The 19,496-nt window shown below is 47.9% G+C and overlaps 2 protein-coding genes across 2 annotated transcripts; one reads left to right on the top strand and one right to left on the bottom strand.

The window, feature by feature from the left end:
• Window positions 1-295: 295 nt before the first annotated feature.
• On the bottom strand, window positions 296-1,993 carry LOC103307231 (olfactory receptor 52P1-like). Its single transcript, XM_065577359.1, has one exon. It carries the CDS (start codon window positions 1,463-1,465, stop codon window positions 548-550), a length of 918 nt encoding a protein of 305 aa, XP_065433431.1. The 5' UTR covers window positions 1,466-1,993; the 3' UTR covers window positions 296-547.
• A 9,865-nt stretch (window positions 1,994-11,858) lies between these two features.
• Window positions 11,859-18,945, top strand: LOC135983930 (olfactory receptor 52K1-like). The gene is made up of 2 exons (XM_065597758.1): window positions 11,859-11,972; window positions 15,472-18,945. The coding sequence occupies exon 2, from the start codon at window positions 15,501-15,503 to the stop codon at window positions 16,461-16,463; it is 963 nt and encodes a 320-aa protein (XP_065453830.1). The 5' UTR covers window positions 11,859-11,972; window positions 15,472-15,500; the 3' UTR covers window positions 16,464-18,945.
• The last annotated feature ends 551 nt before the right edge of the window (window positions 18,946-19,496 follow it).

The following is a 19,496-nucleotide window of genomic DNA, read 5'->3' as shown; positions in this document are numbered from 1 at the left end:
GGGGAAATTCTGCGCTAGAACACACACAGAGGTGCTAGTTGGAGTCAGCAGCAGCCACACTTGGGCAGCTGTTCAAGGCTAACAGATAGGTAGATATGCAGATTGATGCTAGATGGTTGGAAGGAAGGATGGGTGGAGGGATGGAGGGATAGATTCATGTGTAGAACTTGTCCTCTGAGGTGGGAACAGTCTTTTACCAGATGCTGTTGGGAAAAGGAGCATTGGTGATATTCAGTGTTAAAGATGAGCCAGTGGCATGGGTAAAATAAACAATGAACTAAATTTTCATCCCCCAGCTGAGGTCAGAATTAACTTCTGCTAAAAATAATTACTTGTGTTCATGGTGATTTTGTTCTTCCAGGTCTTGGCCAGGATTGTCAACCTAGCTGGAAGGAAGGAAGCACCAGAACTTTCATGAGAACATCTTCTTGTGGGATTGCTAGCCCGAGAGTCTCCAAGGTTCCTTTTAGATCAGAATCGGAAGCTCTGAGTGCCTCTCTGAATCTTCTGCGTCTCACTCATCGTGGTTCAGCATCCGATCTTAGTGTTAGTGGGGGCCAAAGCCCAGCCTGGATCTCTCTGGAGAGAACAGCCTCAGCACCCGGCCCCTGATCGGCTTGGTCTTCATGCCATATATGATGGGGTTCAGCATGGGCGGCACCAAGAGGTAGAGGTCTGCCAGCAGGATGTGGATGTGCACAGGGATGTTCTGGCCCCAGCGCTGCGTGTAGAAGGAGAACAGCGCCGGGGTGTAGAAGACCAGGATGACGCACACATGAGAGCCACAGGTGCTGAAGGATTTCAGGCGTGCGTCCGTGGAGGACAGGCTCAGGACGGCCCGGAGGATCAGAATGTAGGAGATGGCGATGAAGATGGAGTCTGATCCCACCATAATGGTCACGGCCGTTATCCCGTAGACATAGTTGGGCGTGGTGTCCCCGCAGGCCAGCTTCACCACGGCCATGTGCTCGCAGTAGGAGTGGGAGATGACCCTGGGCCCACAGTAGGGCAGGCGACTGACCATGCACGTCAAGGGGGTCAACAGACTGATGCCCCGCACAAAGACGGCCAACCCGATCTTGGTGACGATGGCGTTGGTGAGGATGGCGGTGTAGCGCAATGGCTTGCAGATGGCGACGTAGCGGTCGAAGGCCATGGCCAGCAGCACCCCCGACTCCATGGCAGAGAAGCTGTGGATGAAGAACATCTGGACCACGCAACACTCTAAGCCGATTTCATGGGAGTGGAACCAGAAGATGCTCAGGATTTTGGGCACGGTGGAGGTGGTGAGCACCAGGTCGATGCCTGCCAGCATGCAGAGGAAGTAGTACATGGGCAGGTGCAGGCTCGGCTCCGTCGTGATCCCAAAGAGGAGGGTGAAGTTCCCCAGCAGGGCCACAACGTACATGGCACAGAACGGGAAGGCGATCCAGAAGTGGGTGGCCTCCAGCCCCGGAATGTCCATTAGGAAGAAGGTGGAGGGGTTGGAGTGATTGTAGCGTTACATGGCGCACGGATGGTTTCCAGGACCATTTCGGAGCCTGGAATTGAAACCACACGGCGCGTTAGTGTCAGCAATAATAACGCTTTGTTGCTGCAGGGTGGTCCCCTCTGGACCCCAGCGCAGGCAGAATGCCCCTGTCTGCCTTCTCCCCTATGGAGAATTGCAGCCACGTCACCCCCCACCACCACCACCAGCTCCTGGGCCTCCCCAGCTTCATTCACCGCAGGATCCAGTTCAAAATGGCCGTCTTTTCTACATCTCTCCCGGGATTTGCTCAAGCTGTGCCCATGGATCTTTTCTCTATGCTCTTCTCACTGCTGCTTCCCCTCAGAGCTGGACCACAGCTGTACCCCCAGTTCCAGTTTGGGGGACCTGAAACAACAACTAGCCCAATGTCTGAATGGCTTTAGTCGACAGCCCAGAAGGGTTTAAACGCAAGAGAAATGGAAGGTTCAGTAGAACCCTGAGATGGGGTCACAAATGGGGTCACCCCTATGCCTTAGAAGGGTGTAAAAAGCATCTCCTTCTGGGGAGGGGCAGGTGATGGCTGAGCCTTGTGGGAGCACTGAATCAGCACTCTCCCTAGGCCTCATCCCTCACTTTCGGGGCAGCGTTAGTCAGTTGTGGGGCTGCCCCATGGAGGAGGTAGGATTGCACGCACCCTGGGTTGTAACAGCCATATGGACTTCCTATTTGTAGGGGCCTTTGGTCCTGCATTATGCCATGGAAACTTGCGTCACCTGGGAGTTAACTGAGGTCAGTATGTGTAGATGACAACTGTAATAAGAACATAAGAACGGCCTTACTGGGTCAGAGCAATGGTCCATCTAGCCCAGTATCCTGTCTTCCAACAGCGGCCAGTGCCAGGTGCTATAGAGGGAATGAACAAAACAGGGCAATTTCGAGTGACCCATCCCTTGAGTGTTGTCCAGTCCCAGGTTCTGGCAGTCAGAGCTACAGGGAGACCCAGAGCATGGGGTTGCATCCCTGAGCATCTTAGCTAATAGCCACTGACGGACCTATCCTTCATGGACTTAACTCATTCTTTTTTTTGAACCCAGTTAGACTTTTGGCCTTCACAACACCCCCGGCCAACATGTTCCACAGTTTGACTGTGCGTTGTGTGAAGAAATACTGCCTTTTGTTTGTTTTAAACCTGCTGCCTATTCATTTCATTGAGTGACCCCTGGTTCTTGTGTTATGTGAAGGAGTAAATAACAATTCCTGATTGACTTTCTCCACACCACTCATGAGTTCATAGACCTCTACCATATCCCCCCCTCTGCCATCTCTTTTCTGAGCTGAACGGTCCCAGTCTTTTTAATCTCTCCTCATATGTTTTTTATTAGATTTTTTTAAAGAATTTATTACTATTTTTAGTTTGAGCCTCTATTATGGTGTTTTTAAATAACTTCCATGCAGCTTGCAGGCATTTCATCTTTGTGACTGTTCCTTTTAATTGAAGTTTAACAGCTTCCTCATTTTTTTTATGTAGCTCCTTTTTTTGACGTTAAATGCTACCGTGGTGGGCTTCTTTGGTATTTCCCTCCCACAAGGATGTAAAATGTAATTACATTATGGTCGCTATTACCGAGCAGTTCGGCTGTATTCACATCTTGGACCTGATCCTATGCGCCACTTAGGATTAAATCGAGAATTGCCTCTTCCCTTGTGGGTTCCAGGACTAGCTGCTCCAAGGAGCAGTCCTTAATGGTGCCTAGAAATTTTACCCTGCATCCCATCCTGAAATGACATGTACCCAGTCAGTGGGGTGGGAGTAGTAGAAATCCCCCATTATTATTGAGATTTCTGTATGTGTAGCCTCTCTATTCTCCTGGAGCATTTCACAATCCCCGTCACCAACCTGCTCAGGGGGTCGGTAGTATATTTCTACTGTTATACTCTTATTATTCAAACATGGAATTTCCATCCATAGAGATTCTATGGTACAGTTTAATTCATTTAAGATTTTTACTATATTTGACTCTCTGCTCTCTTTCACACTCCACCAGCACAACCTACTCTGTCATTCCAATATATTTTGTACCCTAGTATTACCGTGTGCCACTGATTATTATTATTCCACCAAATTTCTACAATGCCTATTATAGCAATATCCTCATTTAATACCAGGCACTCAAGTTCACACCTAGTATTTAGACCTCTAGCATTTGTATACCGGCACTTATAAAATCTGTCAATATTTATCTGTTGGCCTAATGAAGTTGCAATGATCATAATACTTTAATAACTACACTTCAACAGTGCTCTTTAGACATAGGTCTCAAAATCTTTCACAAAGGAGGGGAAGTATTGTTATCCTTAACTGTACAGGTGGGGAAACTGAGGCACAGAGCAGGGACTCGGTCAGCTACAGAATGGAAAATAGAACACAGGTCTCCGAATTCCCAGTCTAGGGACTTGAACTCATTAAACAACGAGGAAAGCAAAGTCCGCCAGTGCTTCAAAGTCATATAGTCTTTGTGCTCTAGGCCCAAGGATAAATCCTCTATCCCTAAAATGCTCTGAGAATTCCAGTCTCACAGGCCAAGAAACATTTCAAAGCATGGTTACCAGGGTTCACTTTGTGTGGTTTGCAGTTTAAGGCAACCTATTTCAACGTCACTACTGGGGAAATGTTGTCCAGGTATTTTTCTCTCTGAGAGTTGATTGTAGAAAGAATGGAGCCCGCAGGGTAATAAACTAGGTGAGCTTTGAGTTCCTTGAGCCGCATCCGTAGCTGGTGTACGCAAGCACAGCTCCCCCTGACGCCAACGGGACAGTGCGTGTGCAGATGCCAGAGCTAGTTGGCTGCGACGGCCATGAACGTCCTTCATCCTGTATCCCTGTGTCTGCAAAACCACTTCATTTCTCTGCCTCTCTGTTCCTGGCATTACGTTATCCCTTGGGCAGTGCTGATACACCCACTGGTTCCTGGCATTGTACCACATCTCCTCCCCTCCCAGGCTTGCGGTGCCAAACAGCTGATTGGCGCTGCAAGCCTGGGAGGCGGGAGAAGTGAAGCGGCGATCATGCGCACGGGGAGGGGGCATAGGAATGCTGTAAAAAAAAATTAGGGGCCCCGCTTTTTGGCGCCCCTAAATCTTGGTGCCCTAGGCAACCGCCTAGTTTGCCTAAATGGTAGCACTGGCCCTGGCTATCAGCAGTACTGCACAGGGGGGCCAGAGTTTGAAGAGATCTTGGACCCAGTTTGTCAGGCGCTCTGCACCCACGATTAGCCTGCGTTTTCCCATGAAGCTCCCGGCATGTGAAGCAGCATGTACCCGGCACATTCAGCGGCACAGCTTGGGCATTCTGCCTGGACGTACATAGTCCCTCTGGCCACATGCGTGAATACCGCTAATCTGCTTCCAGAGCTGGGGACAGTGAGACAAAGAGGCCGTGGGTCTGATCCTGCTTCCACTGAAGGCAGTGGCAAAACTCCCACTGACTTCCAAGGTGCAGTATTGGGCTGTTACTTAGTAACAAGAAACCTCAAAGCTAGCGAGAGTCCTGGTTAAAATTCCTACCTCCCAGTGCTACGCTCCATGCACTGCCCTGGGATCCAGCCGCGCTGTGAGAAAAGCTGGGATGATTGATGGTATTTCTGGTTTGGGAAAAGCCGGAGTTGTCACAGAACACACCCCATGCCCCTCATGTTATGGGGATCTTCCTACGTTTCACCCCAGTGAGAGGCCGATAATTACACCTCTATCCCGATATAACGCTGTCCTCGGGAGCCAAAAAATCTTACCACAGTATAGGTGAAACCATGTTACATCGAACTTGCTTTGCTCCGCCGGAGTGCGCAGCCCTGCCCCCCGGAGCACTGTTTTACCGCGTTATAGCCGAATTCGTGTTCTATCGGGTGGTGTTCTATCGAGGTAGAGGTGTACCTCACTGCCGATCAATATTAGAGTGGGAACGCCGTGCTGCTGGTTGAAAAGCAATCAGAGACCATGGCTGCTGCGGCTGAAATTTATTTAAAACCAGACCTTGCAGAGAAGTGAATTTATACAAAAAAGTCTGAGTCACCAAAGAGCTGCAGCCTGGACTGTTGTGATGCCAAAAGTAGTGCAAGTAAACACGGGAGAACAGAGGATTACACGGTGTTACCACACGGGTGTGTGTCTAAGGTTGTAGAAAAGAACGGTTGAGGTTGTGTTCATTGAAGAATAATTTGCAATCACATCATTAAACAAATTCATTCAAAGGGGGCAGAATTCAGGTTGCGTTATCGTTGGCATTTCTTGAGTTCTGAGTCCTTCCCATTCTCACAATGTCTTTTCCCCGTGTTATTAAATAGTTCATTCATATAGAGCCAAATTCTGCTCAGTTACACTGCTGTAAATCCAGAGTAGCTCTGCGTTAATCAGTGGGACCATTTTATATTTACACCAGCGTGACTGAGAACAGGATTTGGCCCAAAGTTTCCTATTCATTAACAGGGCCCCTGATTAAATCCGTACTGCCCCAACTCACCTGGATCCGCCGTATCTTCTTCACCTTCAGTGAATGCTACAGTCAGCACTTAATCTATGTGATTTTCCACTCTGCCTGGACAACCCGCATGGGGGTATTTATACCTCTTAAAAAATCCTCTTTACTCCCCCAGCTGGGAATTCGGAGCCTTTCTTCATCACAGAGGAAAATCTGCCATCAGGCGTAGGGAATAGCCACAAATAGTAACAGTAAATTAACCCATTCCTGTTTTACAGGCCCTTGGCTTAATAGCTACATCTCTATTCAATAATATGGATTGATCTTCAAGAGAGGATGTGCTCGTGTGTGTGTGTGTGCGCGCGCGCGCAAACCTGGTTTAATTGTGCAAATACCCCCTAAGGCATGTCTGCATGAGGGGATCTGCACAACTGAGGGCTGCATGTGCAAAAGTGTCTATGACGTTTGAAGACTTGTCCCAACATGTTCAGGGCTCTGTTTAGGTTCGACTATGAAGTCATCAGTGCCCTGTCTGGTTAAGAGGGTGTTACCCAGAGGGTTTCAGAACCCAAAGCCCTGGTGACTTAACTGCTTCACTCCAGGCGGGGTCAGGAATAAATCAGTGGGAACACAGCGCTTCTGGCTGATGAAAGATTGATGCAAATAAACATGCTCTTATTTACAACAACAATTTATTAAAGCTCCCACAGACACTAGTGATAGGTTTAGAACATCCCATATCATTACCTAGAATCCGAGATGGCATTGAGTTGACAGTAGGTCAGTGATGGCCAGTTGCTTCCCCACCGGGGAGCATGGTGTCAAGAAAAAATCTCTCAGGACAGCTTTTGAGAACCGCTCCAAAGTACACGCTATTATGTAGTCTTTTTTAACTAACTTTTACCGAACACACAACTCATAGGGGGTGGGTCATCACCTCTCCTAACTTCAATCAACTACTTATCAACAAAGATTCCTAACAATCTTAGTCATAATAAGCTTCTATATCGAAGGTGCCCAAACTCATGGTCTCTATCCACTTATTTTCTTTCAGTCTCAATTTGTTGACTCTTTTCGCCTCTGCTCCCATTCTGATTAGCAGAAACTGGAAGTCTGTACCTAGTTTTGACCTTGCCGCGAGAAGCCCTGCTTGTTCATATTAACACTTAACTATGTGGTGTTCTATTTAATTAATTAATAGGTAGCATGTTTAAAACAAACACAAGAAAGCATTTTTTCACGCAACACACTGTCAACCTCTGGAACTCCTTAGCAGAGGGGTTTGTGAAAGCCAATGCTATAACAGGGTTCAAAAGGGAGCTAGATAGATTCATGGAGGACAGGTCCATCAATGGCTATTAGCCAGGATGGGCAGGAATGGTGTCCCTAGCCTCTGTTTGCCAGAAGATTGGGTGACAGGGGATGGATAACTTTATGATAACCTGTCTGTTCATTCCCTTTGGGGCACCTGCTTTGGCCACTGTCAGAAGAGAGGATACTGGGCTTGATGGACCTTTGGTCTGACCTGGTATGGCCGTGCTAATGTTCTTATGTTCTAATTCATGGTGGCTGAATGCACACAATATGGTTGCAATTACCTTGATCAACATCTGGGGTTACTACATCCATCCAATCCAGGGCATCAAGGGGGCAGAGTTAGGGTGGATGGATAAATAGCACCTTTCCTCTAAGGATCTCAAAGCACTTTATAAACTTCAGTGACAACACGCCTGTAATGTAAGTCAGTATTATCACCATTTTACAGGTGGGGAAACGGAGGCACAGAAAGGGTAAATGACTTTCCTGTGTGGACCTATAGTCTGGTCTTAATAGAATCTGGCCCAGAAAGTCTTTGGGATTGCTGGAAATGGAGTCCACATCTCCTAACTCCCCTTGGTCTGCCTTAGCCACAAGAACGTCCTTCCCAGTTCCCCAAAAGGCATACTGGAGAGGAGTGAGAGGTTGCATTTATTCTGGGAACATGGGCCAAAGAACAGTGCACTGATTTCCCCCTGCTCAAATTGCTTATAAGTCATCACTAGAGGCAGGATACTGATTAATGCATATACACATCAGCAGAGCACACTGTCCCACTCTCAATCCAAAATGTCCCACAAATTGGTGGACCCCCGAGTGCCCTACATCAGGAGATCCATTCACAGACAGGTTCCCAAAAGCTCAGAACTGCTTGTTCTGTGCGATATGAGGAGATCATGGCCAGAGGTGGTTTGGCTGCAGCTGTTGGGTCCTTTCCATATTAGGAATCAACTGTGGGTCAGATATTCAGATGAAATATCATGCAGGAATGGGGCAGGGACCTATTGTGACGATGCGGTTCTGGCGAGACCCAACTGAGAGTGCCAATTCAGGACAAATTGCTAAAACAGGGCAGTCACAGCCCAAGGCTGGGGTTTTTCCACCTCTAATGCAAACCAAACCAGCCAGACAAAGAGGACTTTGGTCTTACCCCATTGGCTAACCACAAGTCACATAAGCAATTCCCTTAGACACTCCAGTTTCCCAGTATCACCACCAGTGCCACTCGTTATGGGGACAAATGGTTATGAAAACCAATACCCCAGTAAAAGAAAAAAGGTTCTTTCGATCCCAAAGGACCAAGCCCCAGACCCAGGTCAATATATAAATCAGATCTTACCCACAAATCACGCTGTTGCCAATCCTTTAGAATCTAAAATCTAAAGATTTATTGATAAAAGAAAAAAGATAGAGATGAGAGTTAGAATTGGTTAAATGGAATCAATTACATACAGTAATGGCAAAGTTCTTGGTTCAGGCTTGTAGTAGTGATAGAATAAACTGCAGGTTCAAATTAAGTCTCTGGAATACATCCTCCACTGGGATGGGTCATTCAGTCCTTTGTTCAAAGCTTCAGTTTGTAGCAAAGTCCTTCCAGAGGTAAGAAGCAGGATTGAAGACAAAATGGAGATGAGGCATCAGCCTTATATAGTCTTGCCCAGGTGTAAGGACACCTTTTTGTCCTTACTGTGGAAAATTACAGCAAAATGGAGTCTGGAGTCACATGGGCCAGTCCCTGCATACTTTGCTGAGTCTCAAGGCATATTTGCCTTCTCTCAATGGGTCCATTGTATAGCTGATGGTCCTTAATAGGCCATGAAGCAGGCTAGGCAGAGCTAACCCCAGCTTGTCTGGGATGTCACCCAGAAGCATAGCATAAGTTTGCAATACAGACAGTATAGAGCCAGTATTCATAACTTCAACTACAAAACTGATACACACATATAGACAGCATAATCATAACCAGTAAACCATAACCTTGTCTTAGACACCCCATTTGACCCCCTTTATACAAGATTTGGGTACCACTACAGGACCTTGGTTGCAACAATGATCTATACGGTCCCAGTTCATGTCAATAACGTCACACCTGCGTGCAATGAATCACTGCCCTTTCCATCTGGCTGTGAGGCTGCCCCAGCATGCATTACACAAAGGCCTCACAGGTCCTATAGAAAAACAAAGAGACATGGGAACTTCTGTTGAGTTCTCGCATGCGTGCCACTAACTGAAGGGGAGAATGAGAGACGTTTTCTGTGGGCAAGTCATTCCAACACTGTCCTCTGCAAGGTATCGTGAACCTTCCTCTGCAGCATTGGGTACTGGCCAGCGATGAGAGCAACATACTGGACTAGATGGATCTGGTCTGGTGGCTGCCTGGCATGTAAACCGCTGTGCTCTAGTGACAGGAAAAGGGCATTTCTACTCAGGCCCACCTCTAGACCAGGGAAAAGCAGACAATTCTGCAACTCCGTTGCTGTCCCCTCTGTGGAATGGTGGATGGTGGATGCAAGGCAGAGCTCTAGGATTCCATTAGCCACCTTCCACTCTACCCTCTGGAACACAGACCCCACTATCTCAGCGGGCACCTTGGTGACATTCCCAGCTGAGGACAAGCACAGTAGCCGTAGAGAGAGAATGGCCCAGTGGTTAGGGCAGTAATTTAGGAGGTCTGCGTTCTAGTCTTCACTCGGCCACAGTGACTTGGACAAGTCTCTCAGTCTCTCCATTCCCAAGCTGTAAAATGGGAAGAATGGCCCTGCCCTACTGCGTTATCACAGCTGTGCAGTATCCAGAGCAGCTCACGTTCAGCATGACCGGGGCTGGGGGAAGCCTGGTACCTTGAGTGAATTCCAGCTTGGATCCTTACACTCCAGCAGCCTCCATTTCCCCGGTAGGCGATGTGATAGTGGATGTGACAATCTCCTACACTTTCTGTGCTAATCAGGCGTGCTGTGTAGCTAGTGCCCAATGACTGTCACAGTCAAACCGAGACGGGGCTGCATTTCAGTGCTGGCTACGTATACACAGTCCAGGAGTGCAGGAATCTCTAGTGGAAATTCCTGTTGCAAATTTTCACCTGGTTCCAAGTGGCAGACTAAGATTTGTAACAGATCTACTGGTTCCTTCAGCTACGGATCCTCCAGTGGAAACCAAGAGAGACCAGTAAAAATCTACACAGACCAGAAGACATCAAGAGAGAGAAGGAGAAAGACCAATTCAAGGATTCCTATGGAGTCTACTGGAATTTCCACTAGGGAGAAGAAATCCCCCAAATCATGGTCTCAAGTTTAAAATCAACCAAGTCTTTTTGAAGGTTTTGAAAATCCGAGGGAACTCCACCCCACTGAATTGTTTTTTGTTTTCACTGCACCTCATCCCTTCTGGGGTCTAGCTAGAAATGGAAGTGGAAGAGCTGAAATCTCACAAGAATGGCTGCCTCGCCATATTGGCAGGTGGACTGTGATCAGGAAGTGCCAGCACTGTCATTAAACCGCCTCTTCTTAGGGTACGTCTACACCGCAAACCCCCCTCCCCTGGGGAGCAAGTCTTAGAGTCTGGGTGAACTTACTCGGGCTCACGGTACAGGGCTAAAGATAGCAGTGTAGCCATTTCTGCTCAGGCTGGAACTGAAACTCTGAAAACCGGTGAAGGGGGAAGGCCCGGAGCCCGGACTTCCCCCTGAGTAGGAAAATCTTCTCTGCTCTTTTGAGCACCACAGCCTGAACCCCGCGAGCCGGAGTCAATTCACCTGAGCTCTGAGATGCTGCCATGTTTTGGGGTTTTTTTCAGTGTAGACAAATTTATAGACAAGAGGATCCACTAGTTGCATTGAAAGTGTCAAGATTTGTCTGCGTTGTTCACAGGGTTACTGAATGCCTCAGAGGAGTGTGGGGCTGAAATGAGGTGAGATTTCTTCTCCTTGGGAAGTTTACTGTACCTGGGAACTGAAACACCGACACAGATGTAAAGCTCTGTAGGGCACCATTTCCTTACACGTGTGTACAGCACCTGGCACAATGGGGCTCGGTTTCCAGGCTGAGGCCTCTCAGCACTATCCCAATGCAAACTAAAAATAATAACCTAAGGCGGCCGGCTGCAGAGTAAATATCTGTGAGGCTGTATTGCCTTTTTGCACTCCTAAGGCCTCTCCCTGTGAGTGGCGTTCAGTAGCTAGCTTGTATTCGTAGTGACTGTGGACTGTTCCATATTCAACCAGAAAGCAGGTGAAGTTGACTTGTCTGGCCAGGGTGACCCTCTTGCGTAGCCGGTGAAGGTACTCTGGGCACTAATGGACTCCCCGGGGTGGATACAGCCTCCTAAGGGAAGTAGTGGAGGGTTAATTGCTTGGGTTGTTTAAAACGAGACTGGGCCGAGCAGTGGGGAATGTACCGTAGTGATCAGTTCTGCGGTGGCTGAGGGATCTTGGTCTAGGAGGGACCGAAAATGGCTTTTCTATCTCTCATTCCCATGATGCAGGAACAGTTTCTTATCTCCCAAGTCTGAAGAGAAAGAGTTAACTCTGTCTGCCAGTGATGGGCGGGGAGGACAAAGTGGAAGCAGAGATTCCCAGCTGAACTGTGAGACCCCCCTGCAGGGGGGAGGCGAGTTCTCTCACCGTGGCTATAAATCCACCAAAGGGCAGGCAGCTGCGGGTGAGCGTGTGGGAGAGCGAGGCCCGAGGAAAGGAAGGGAGCACTGCAGGATTCTGGTGAGTTCGCCCACGGAGTCCGATTCGTGTGAGCAAAGGAATTGTGCAGTTCTGTAGCCAGAGACGGGTCTGAAGCAGAACCGCAGATCCAAACACACCCACATTCTGGGCAAGTTCAAAACCTGATCCAAATTCTGCTGCTGTATATTTGAATTTCCTGTTTCATCTGCGGATTCATATTGTGCCCCACCTGATCACACTTGGGTGCCTAGCGCTAGGCAGCTATGGTCTATATTTAGAATGAATGATCTGATTTTCACCTAAACGAGTGATCTGGTTTTCAATGGGAGCTGATGGGTGTTCAGCACCTCCAAAGAATCAAGCTCTGTGCCCAAGCGTGGATGAAGGCCAATACTTTCAACACCCAAGAATGAGGATGTGGTGCTGAGTGGCTCTTTAGATGTTTCACAGGCAGATGACCTCTCTTGACTTCAATGTTGGTCTTAGTTCCTTTCTGTTAAGGGGCCTGGATTCTGAAAGGGGTAGTGGAATGCAGTTTATTTGAAAGAGACTATGTGGATGTGACGTTATTGACATAAACTGGGACCATATAGATCATTGTTGCAACCAAGGTCCTGTAGTGGCACCCAAATCTTGTATAAAGGGGGTCAAATGGGGTGTCTAGGACAAGGTTATGGTTTACTGGTTATGATTATGCTGTCTATATGTATGTATCAGTTTTGTAGTCGAAGTTATGAATATTGGCTCTATACTGTCTGTATGGCAAACTTATGCTATGCTTCTGGGTGACATCCCAGACAAGCTGAGATTAGCTCTGCCTAGCCTGCTTGATGGCCCATTAAGGACCATCAGCTATACAATGGACCCATTGAGAGAAGGCAGATATGCCTTGTACCTCAGCAAAGTATGCAGGGACTGGCCCATGTGACTCCAGACTCCATTTTGTTGTAATTTTCCACAGTAGGAACAAAGAGTGTTCTTACACCTGGAAAAGACTATATAAGGCTGATGCCTGATCTACATCTGGTCTTCAATCCTGCTTCTTACCTCTGGAGGGACTTTGCTACAAACTGAAGCTCTGAACAAAGGACTGAATGACCCATCCCAGCTGGGGATGTATTCCAGAGACTTGATTTGAACCTGCAGTTTATTCCATCGCTGCTGCAAGCCTGAACCAAGAACTTTGCCATTACTGTATGTAATTGATTCCATTTAACCAATTCTAACTCTCATCTCTATCTTTTTCCTTTTATGAATAAACCTTTAGATTTTAGATTCTAAAGGATTGGCAGTAGCGTGATTTGTGGGTAAGGTCTGACTTGTATATTGACCTGGGTCTGGGGCTTGGTCCTTTGGGATCAGGAGAACCTTTTTCTTTTACTGGGGTATTGGTTTTTATAACCATTTGTCCCCATAACGTGTGGCACTGGTGGTGATACTGGGAAACTGGAGTGTCTAATGAGATTGCTTGTGAGACTTGCGGTTAGCCAGTGGGGTGAGACCGAAGTATTAGTCTGGCTGGTTTGGTTTGCCTTAGAGGTGGAAAAACCCCGGCCTTGGGCTGTAACTGCCCTATTTTAGCAATTTGTCCTGAGTTGGCACTCTCAGTTGGGTTCCGCCAGAACCGCATTGTCACAGTGGATTACATTTGAGGTTTGCTTTTTTAAAAATCCTGGCCTTCCTTTCTGAAGGCATAATTTGCACCTGGAAATAGCTGCCCCCACAAATCAGGTGTGTAGCGGCTTCCATGCCCACATTCCTGTTGGCAGATCCTTGTGGGTGCAAACAAAGGCGGAAAGCCCTAAAAGCTAATGATGGGATAGAGCCAGAAGCCACTTGTTGAAATTCCTCCACAAAATGATTGGGAAGTATAGGGGGATTTTGTACATTCTCTAGATATTGAGAATTATTGACCTTCAGATAGCACTCACAATGTGCAAGGCACTGTAACCACACAGACACACACTCTCTCTCTCACACACACACACACATGCACACATACACACACACACACACAGATACTTTTCTTCATCAACAATAAGCCCTCTGTAACATACGGAGGGGGAGATTAAGGAATACAAACCAAAATATGCACCATTTTTTCCTACCATTATATGCATCTGTTATATTAAATAGATGCACATCAGCTCTACCCAATGCTCCATTGTTCCTTGGCCAAGTGGGTGTTGAGGATGGGTACAAAGCAGGAATGGGGAGTGGGCCGGTTCAGGGGGGCTGTTCTATACTAGAGAGGCAGCGTGGGAGACGCAGACAGATGGGTGCTCCATCCCTGGCAGAGTGGAGTGGAGAGGGGACAACACAAGAGGAGAACTGAGTGGATCAGTAAGGAGACAGAGCTGTGAAGGGCCCTGAGGATGAGGACAAGGAGCCTGTGGAGCGATTTCATGCTTTGGAGGTGTGAGAAGGGGCATGTGGACAAGAGTGGAGGAGGTTGCCGGAACCAAAGCTGGAGATGACGAGGGGCTGGAGATGCAGGAGAGTGTAGGTAGTAGGGTCGGATCTTAGGAACATGATGGAGAGTGACATGACAGGACTTGGACATGGCCTGCACACGCAGGTCAGAGGGGTCAAAGACGTCTACCAGGTTGTAGCCCTGAGTGACTGCGAGGCTGGAGGTGTTGTCAGCAGTGATAGAGATCGGGCAGAGGAGAGGGCTTGGTAACAAAGTCAATGAGTTCACCCCCCTCCCCTCCCTACTCCCCAGCGTAAGAGAGGGTAGGCTGGGGTCAGGGGGCTTCCCTTGGAATTCAGTCCCTACTCAACCTTGGTCAGAAATACCCTAACCATGCTGCAAAGCCCATATCTACTGTCCTATCTTCTCACCTGGGCAAGTGTAGGAGTCATGGGGCGGTCGCTGTCTGAGGGAGGGAAGGGCTTTGCTAATTTCTAGACTATCTGGTTTTGGCTGATTTGCTTGATATGTTTTTGGGCTGGGGCCAATCCAGGTTGATCTTGCACAAGTGCCTAACGCTCCAAAATAGCAAAATAAATCATTTGAAATCTGAAAGCTGCAGATGAAAATGGAGTATGAAGTTCATCGTGTCTCCCCCAAGCACTCAGGTACCATGGTGATGGCACTGAAAGAAACGCTCATGATAACACAAAAGGTAATGCAAAGGTATGCAGGGAAAATCGGAAAGTCTTCTGAAGAAAAGGGTTGGCGTCACAGATCTGATGTGTAGAGCCAACTCCAGACGTGAGAGAACTGGATGCAGTTGCATCTTATTCACAGTTTGCACTCTGAAGGCTTCAACTTCCAGCCACTAGAACTTGTTCTGCCTTTGCCTGCCAGATTAAAGAGCCCTCCGGTAGCTAATATCTTATCATTTGTACTTACACCCCTGGATCCAGGCTTTCCTTAATTTGAGCTGCTCGATATTTACCACCCAACCAATGTTTCTATCAGCTCCAGACCTTGTCATCCATTCCCAAAGGGGTTGCACCCCGTGAGCCAGAGTGGAGTGCGGCATCTCACGTGTGTCGTGTCTGTTCACCATCTCATATGTTTTATTGACAGGACAGACGTTGATGTGAAACTTTTGGAGGATGCTCCTGCAGGGCAACCTGTCAGCTCCCAATGGCACAGGCTCTGATCCGTCCATGTTCTTCCTGACGGGCATCCCAGGGCTGGAAGCTCTGCACCCCTGGATCTCCATCCCCTTCTGCTCGATGTTCACCGTGGCCCTTCTAGGAAACTGCACCCTCTTGTACGTTATCAAGACAGAGCCCTCCTTACACAAGCCCATGTTCTATTTCCTCGCCATGCTGGCCGTCATCGACCTGGTTTTATCCACCACCACCGTGCCGAAAATACTGACCATCTTCTGGTTTAATTCCAGGGAGATCAGCTTTAACGGCTGCCTGGTAAAGATGTTTTTCATTCTCTTGTTCTGCACCCTGGAGTCTGCTCTGCTGCTGGCCATGGCCTTTGACAGGTACGTGGCCATCTGCAACCCCCTGCGGTACGCCACCATCCTGACCAATTCAGTGATAGCAAAGATCGGGCTGGCAGCTTTGGCTCGGGCTGTTCTGCCAGCAGTCCCTTTGCCTTTCCTCATGAGGAGGCTGCCCTTCTGCCAGTCCCACGTCATCTCCCATTGCTACTGTGAGCACATGGCCGTGGTGAAGCTGGCCTGTGCTGACACCAGGTTCAATAACATCTATGGGATCATCGTAACTGTCTTCATCGTGGGGCTGGATCTGATGTTCATCGTCCTGTCATACATCAAGGTTCTAAGGGCTGTCTTAAGCCTGGCATCCAAGGAAGAACAGCTCAAGGCTTTCAGCACCTGTGGCTCCCATCTTTGCGCCATCTTAGTATTCTACATCCCCGTGGTCCTCTCCTCAACAGTACACAGGTTCGGGCGCCATGTCGCCCCACACGTACACATCCTGCTGGCCAATTTCTACCTCCTCTTTCCTCCCATGATGAACCCCATTGTGTACGGTGTGAAAACCAAACAGATTCGCATCCGAGTGCTTCTTCTGTTCCGAGGGAAGAGCATCTAGGCTGAGCAGGAGGGGGCTGTGGAGACATCAGGAAGCAGAGGATGCAGGAGAGGTTTTTTGAGTTAATTAGACAGCATGCTTGTGGGGGCTTTGTGTATACTGGGATGGGAACTCCACCTCCAACTCACAGGGAGCAATACACCGACCCCTACACGAGCGTAGCGCTGCTGGCCGGAAGGTGATCTTGGCCATGACCTTGTCCTCCCTTGGCCCCGTGTGTGGAGTGTGAAAGAGTGTGAAGAGGAGTGTGAAGGCTCCTTGCAACTTCTCTTTCTTTGCTGGAACATCTGGCCTTTATTACTGACGCACCCAGCCACAGCCACGGAGGTGCATACTGCAGGAACAAATGCTGTATCTGCCCCTCAAATTCAGTCACCTCTGAAATGTAGCAACACACCTGGGGCCATTTAAGCACCAGAATAAGCTGAGTGCTGGGCTCTTCTGTGCCAAACGTGCCACGATGGAAGCTGCTGGGTGACAACCTTTTTGTTGTTGTTGTTGTTGTTGTTAATCTGGCCTTAGTTGTGGTTTCTGAACATTTGAGAGTCTGTCCCCAGTGGTTTAACCCTACCACACAGCAGCACAATGCACCAGGTCAAGAGAGGGGGGCGAGGAAAGGTGTGTCTGCCTCAAAGAGCACTTTGAAACTTCTCAAATCCTCACCAGAGTGATCTCAGGCACAAAGTGTTCAAAGTTCACTTTCTGATACTGACCATAAATAAATGAAACAGAGTATTGTCTCCGTGTGTGTGTGTTAATAAAATACTCGGGAGAAAGTCTTGCTCTGCTCTTCTATCACCTTTGTTCCCGTTGCCTAATATAAGCTGGACAGCATATATATATATCACATTGATAATATGTTCTTTCTGCACCATATCTATATACTAGCTGTATGCATTAAGTACCAATAACATTAGCCACAAATATTGTAATAAAAGAACTAGAGAAGTTAAAAAAAGAACTAGATACGTTCATGGAGGATAGGTCCATCAATGGCTATTAGCCAGGCTGGGCGGGGATGGTGTCCCTAGCTTCTGTTTGCTAGAAGCTGGGAATGGGCGACAGGGAATGGATCACTTGATGATTCCTTGTTCTGTTCATTCCCTCTGGGACACCTGACATTGGTTGCTGTCAGAAGACAGGATACTGGGATAGATGGAGCATTGGTCTGACTCAGAATGTCTGTTCTTATGTTCTTAACAGTGATCCTGCCTGACATTGGTTATTTGGGCTCGTGAGTATATTTCATAACAAAATAATGAACCAAAGTGTGGTCAAACGATACAATTTATCAACAATTCCAGACAGTTTGAATCACCACCCATAGATATCACTGCAGAGATCCTATGGCCCATTTTCCCTGGAAAACTTGACCATTTGAGAGTCTGTCCCCAGTGGTTTAACCCTACCACACAGCAGCACAATGCACCAGGTCGAGGGAGGGGAGTGAGGAAGGTGCATCTGCTTCAAAGTGCACTTTGATACTCCCCAAATCCTTACCAGAGTGATCTCTGGTGTTAGTCTATAGGCTTGTTTGTCAGCCTGAGATAGAATTTTGGGGTTGACTTTTTGATACTCATATCTTATACTAGTATGTATGAAGAACAATGAAAAAAGACACTGTGTGTTGCATTTCCCACAACCAGATGGGGCTTTTAGTACAATGGGAAAAGATAAGGGATACAACTAAAGGGTTACTGGGCATGGTGGGAATGTCATACATGAGCGCACACTTGAAGACTGCCTCAACTCTTTATCTCAAGGCAAGGTCACGGAAGCAGTTAGGAGGGGAAAGAGAGGTGGCGGGGGGGGAGGGGCGAGGCATAAGAACACTAAAAGCCAAAGAATCACAACCTCACTCCTTACCCCTCCCATGGGGTAGAAAAGAGTTCAGGTGAAGACCGCAGACTCACAACCCTCCAAAACGGAACATGACCATAAGTTGTAGGGGGTGTGACTAGGGGCATGCACTGCAGATATATTTGGGCCTGCTAAGGAGGAGCAGGGGGGAATGGGGAATAGGGAATGGGGAATGGAAGCAGGGAATGGGGAAGAACAGAACACTGGAAAACAGACTCTGCCGGCATGTAGACTTATGGATATGTTTGCTTGGAACTAACCCCCATAAACACCAAATTACCTGCACTTTGGACTTCTGGTCTTCTGCTTTCTGTCTGTGTGACAAGAACCAGGGGAGGGGGTGAAGGGAAAGCCCTCTAACATTAGGCACAAAGTGTTCAAAGTTCACTGTCTGATACTGGCAACAAATAAATGAAACAGAGTATTGTCTCTGTGTGTGTGTGTGTGTGTTAATAAAATACTCAGGAAAAAGTCTTGCTCTACTTTGCTATCACCTTTGTTCCTGTTGCCTAATATATACTGGATAGCATATAGATATGTATCACATTCATAATATGGATTATAGGCACCATATAGATACTAGTATGCATATAGTAACTGGGGGAGGACACCATCAGTATAAGGTGACGGGACGGCTCTTTGGAGACTGGTATCATACCGAACCTTTTTCCTGCACCATATTAATAAACCTACTTGACATTTGTTATTTGGGCTCTTGAGTATATTTCATAACACAATAATGAACCAAAGTGTGGTCAAACGATGCAATTTATCAACAATTCCAGACAGTTTGAATCACCACCCGTAGATATCGCTGCAGAGATCCTATGGCCCATTTTCCCCGGAAAACTTCTGATTTCTGGCACCCTGTGGAGTAGCTTAAAGAGAAATGGTCCCTCGGCCTCCACGACATAGCTCTGCCATGGCTCCCCACCCCCTGCGTGAGGCCCTTTCCCCATAGTGCAGGGGGGCATGGGCGGAGTTTGGAGGACTATGGGGGGCGCTGCCCCCCAAACTGGATATGTTGCTAGTGGGAGGCACAATTTAAAGGTTCAGCCCCCCCCGAACAGCGTGTGTCACAGCCCCCACCCTGTGCAGGCCCCTTCCAGCCGCAAGGCACCCGACACTGCCATGTACACCTGGGAAGGGGACAGTGATGAAAAGTCATGTATC

This window comes from Chrysemys picta, chromosome 1 (genome assembly GCF_011386835.1).
Source record: "Chrysemys picta bellii isolate R12L10 chromosome 1, ASM1138683v2, whole genome shotgun sequence".
NCBI classification, from domain to species: Eukaryota; Metazoa; Chordata; order Testudines; family Emydidae; genus Chrysemys; species Chrysemys picta.
This window is presented reverse-complemented; position numbering and strand designations above follow the sequence as displayed.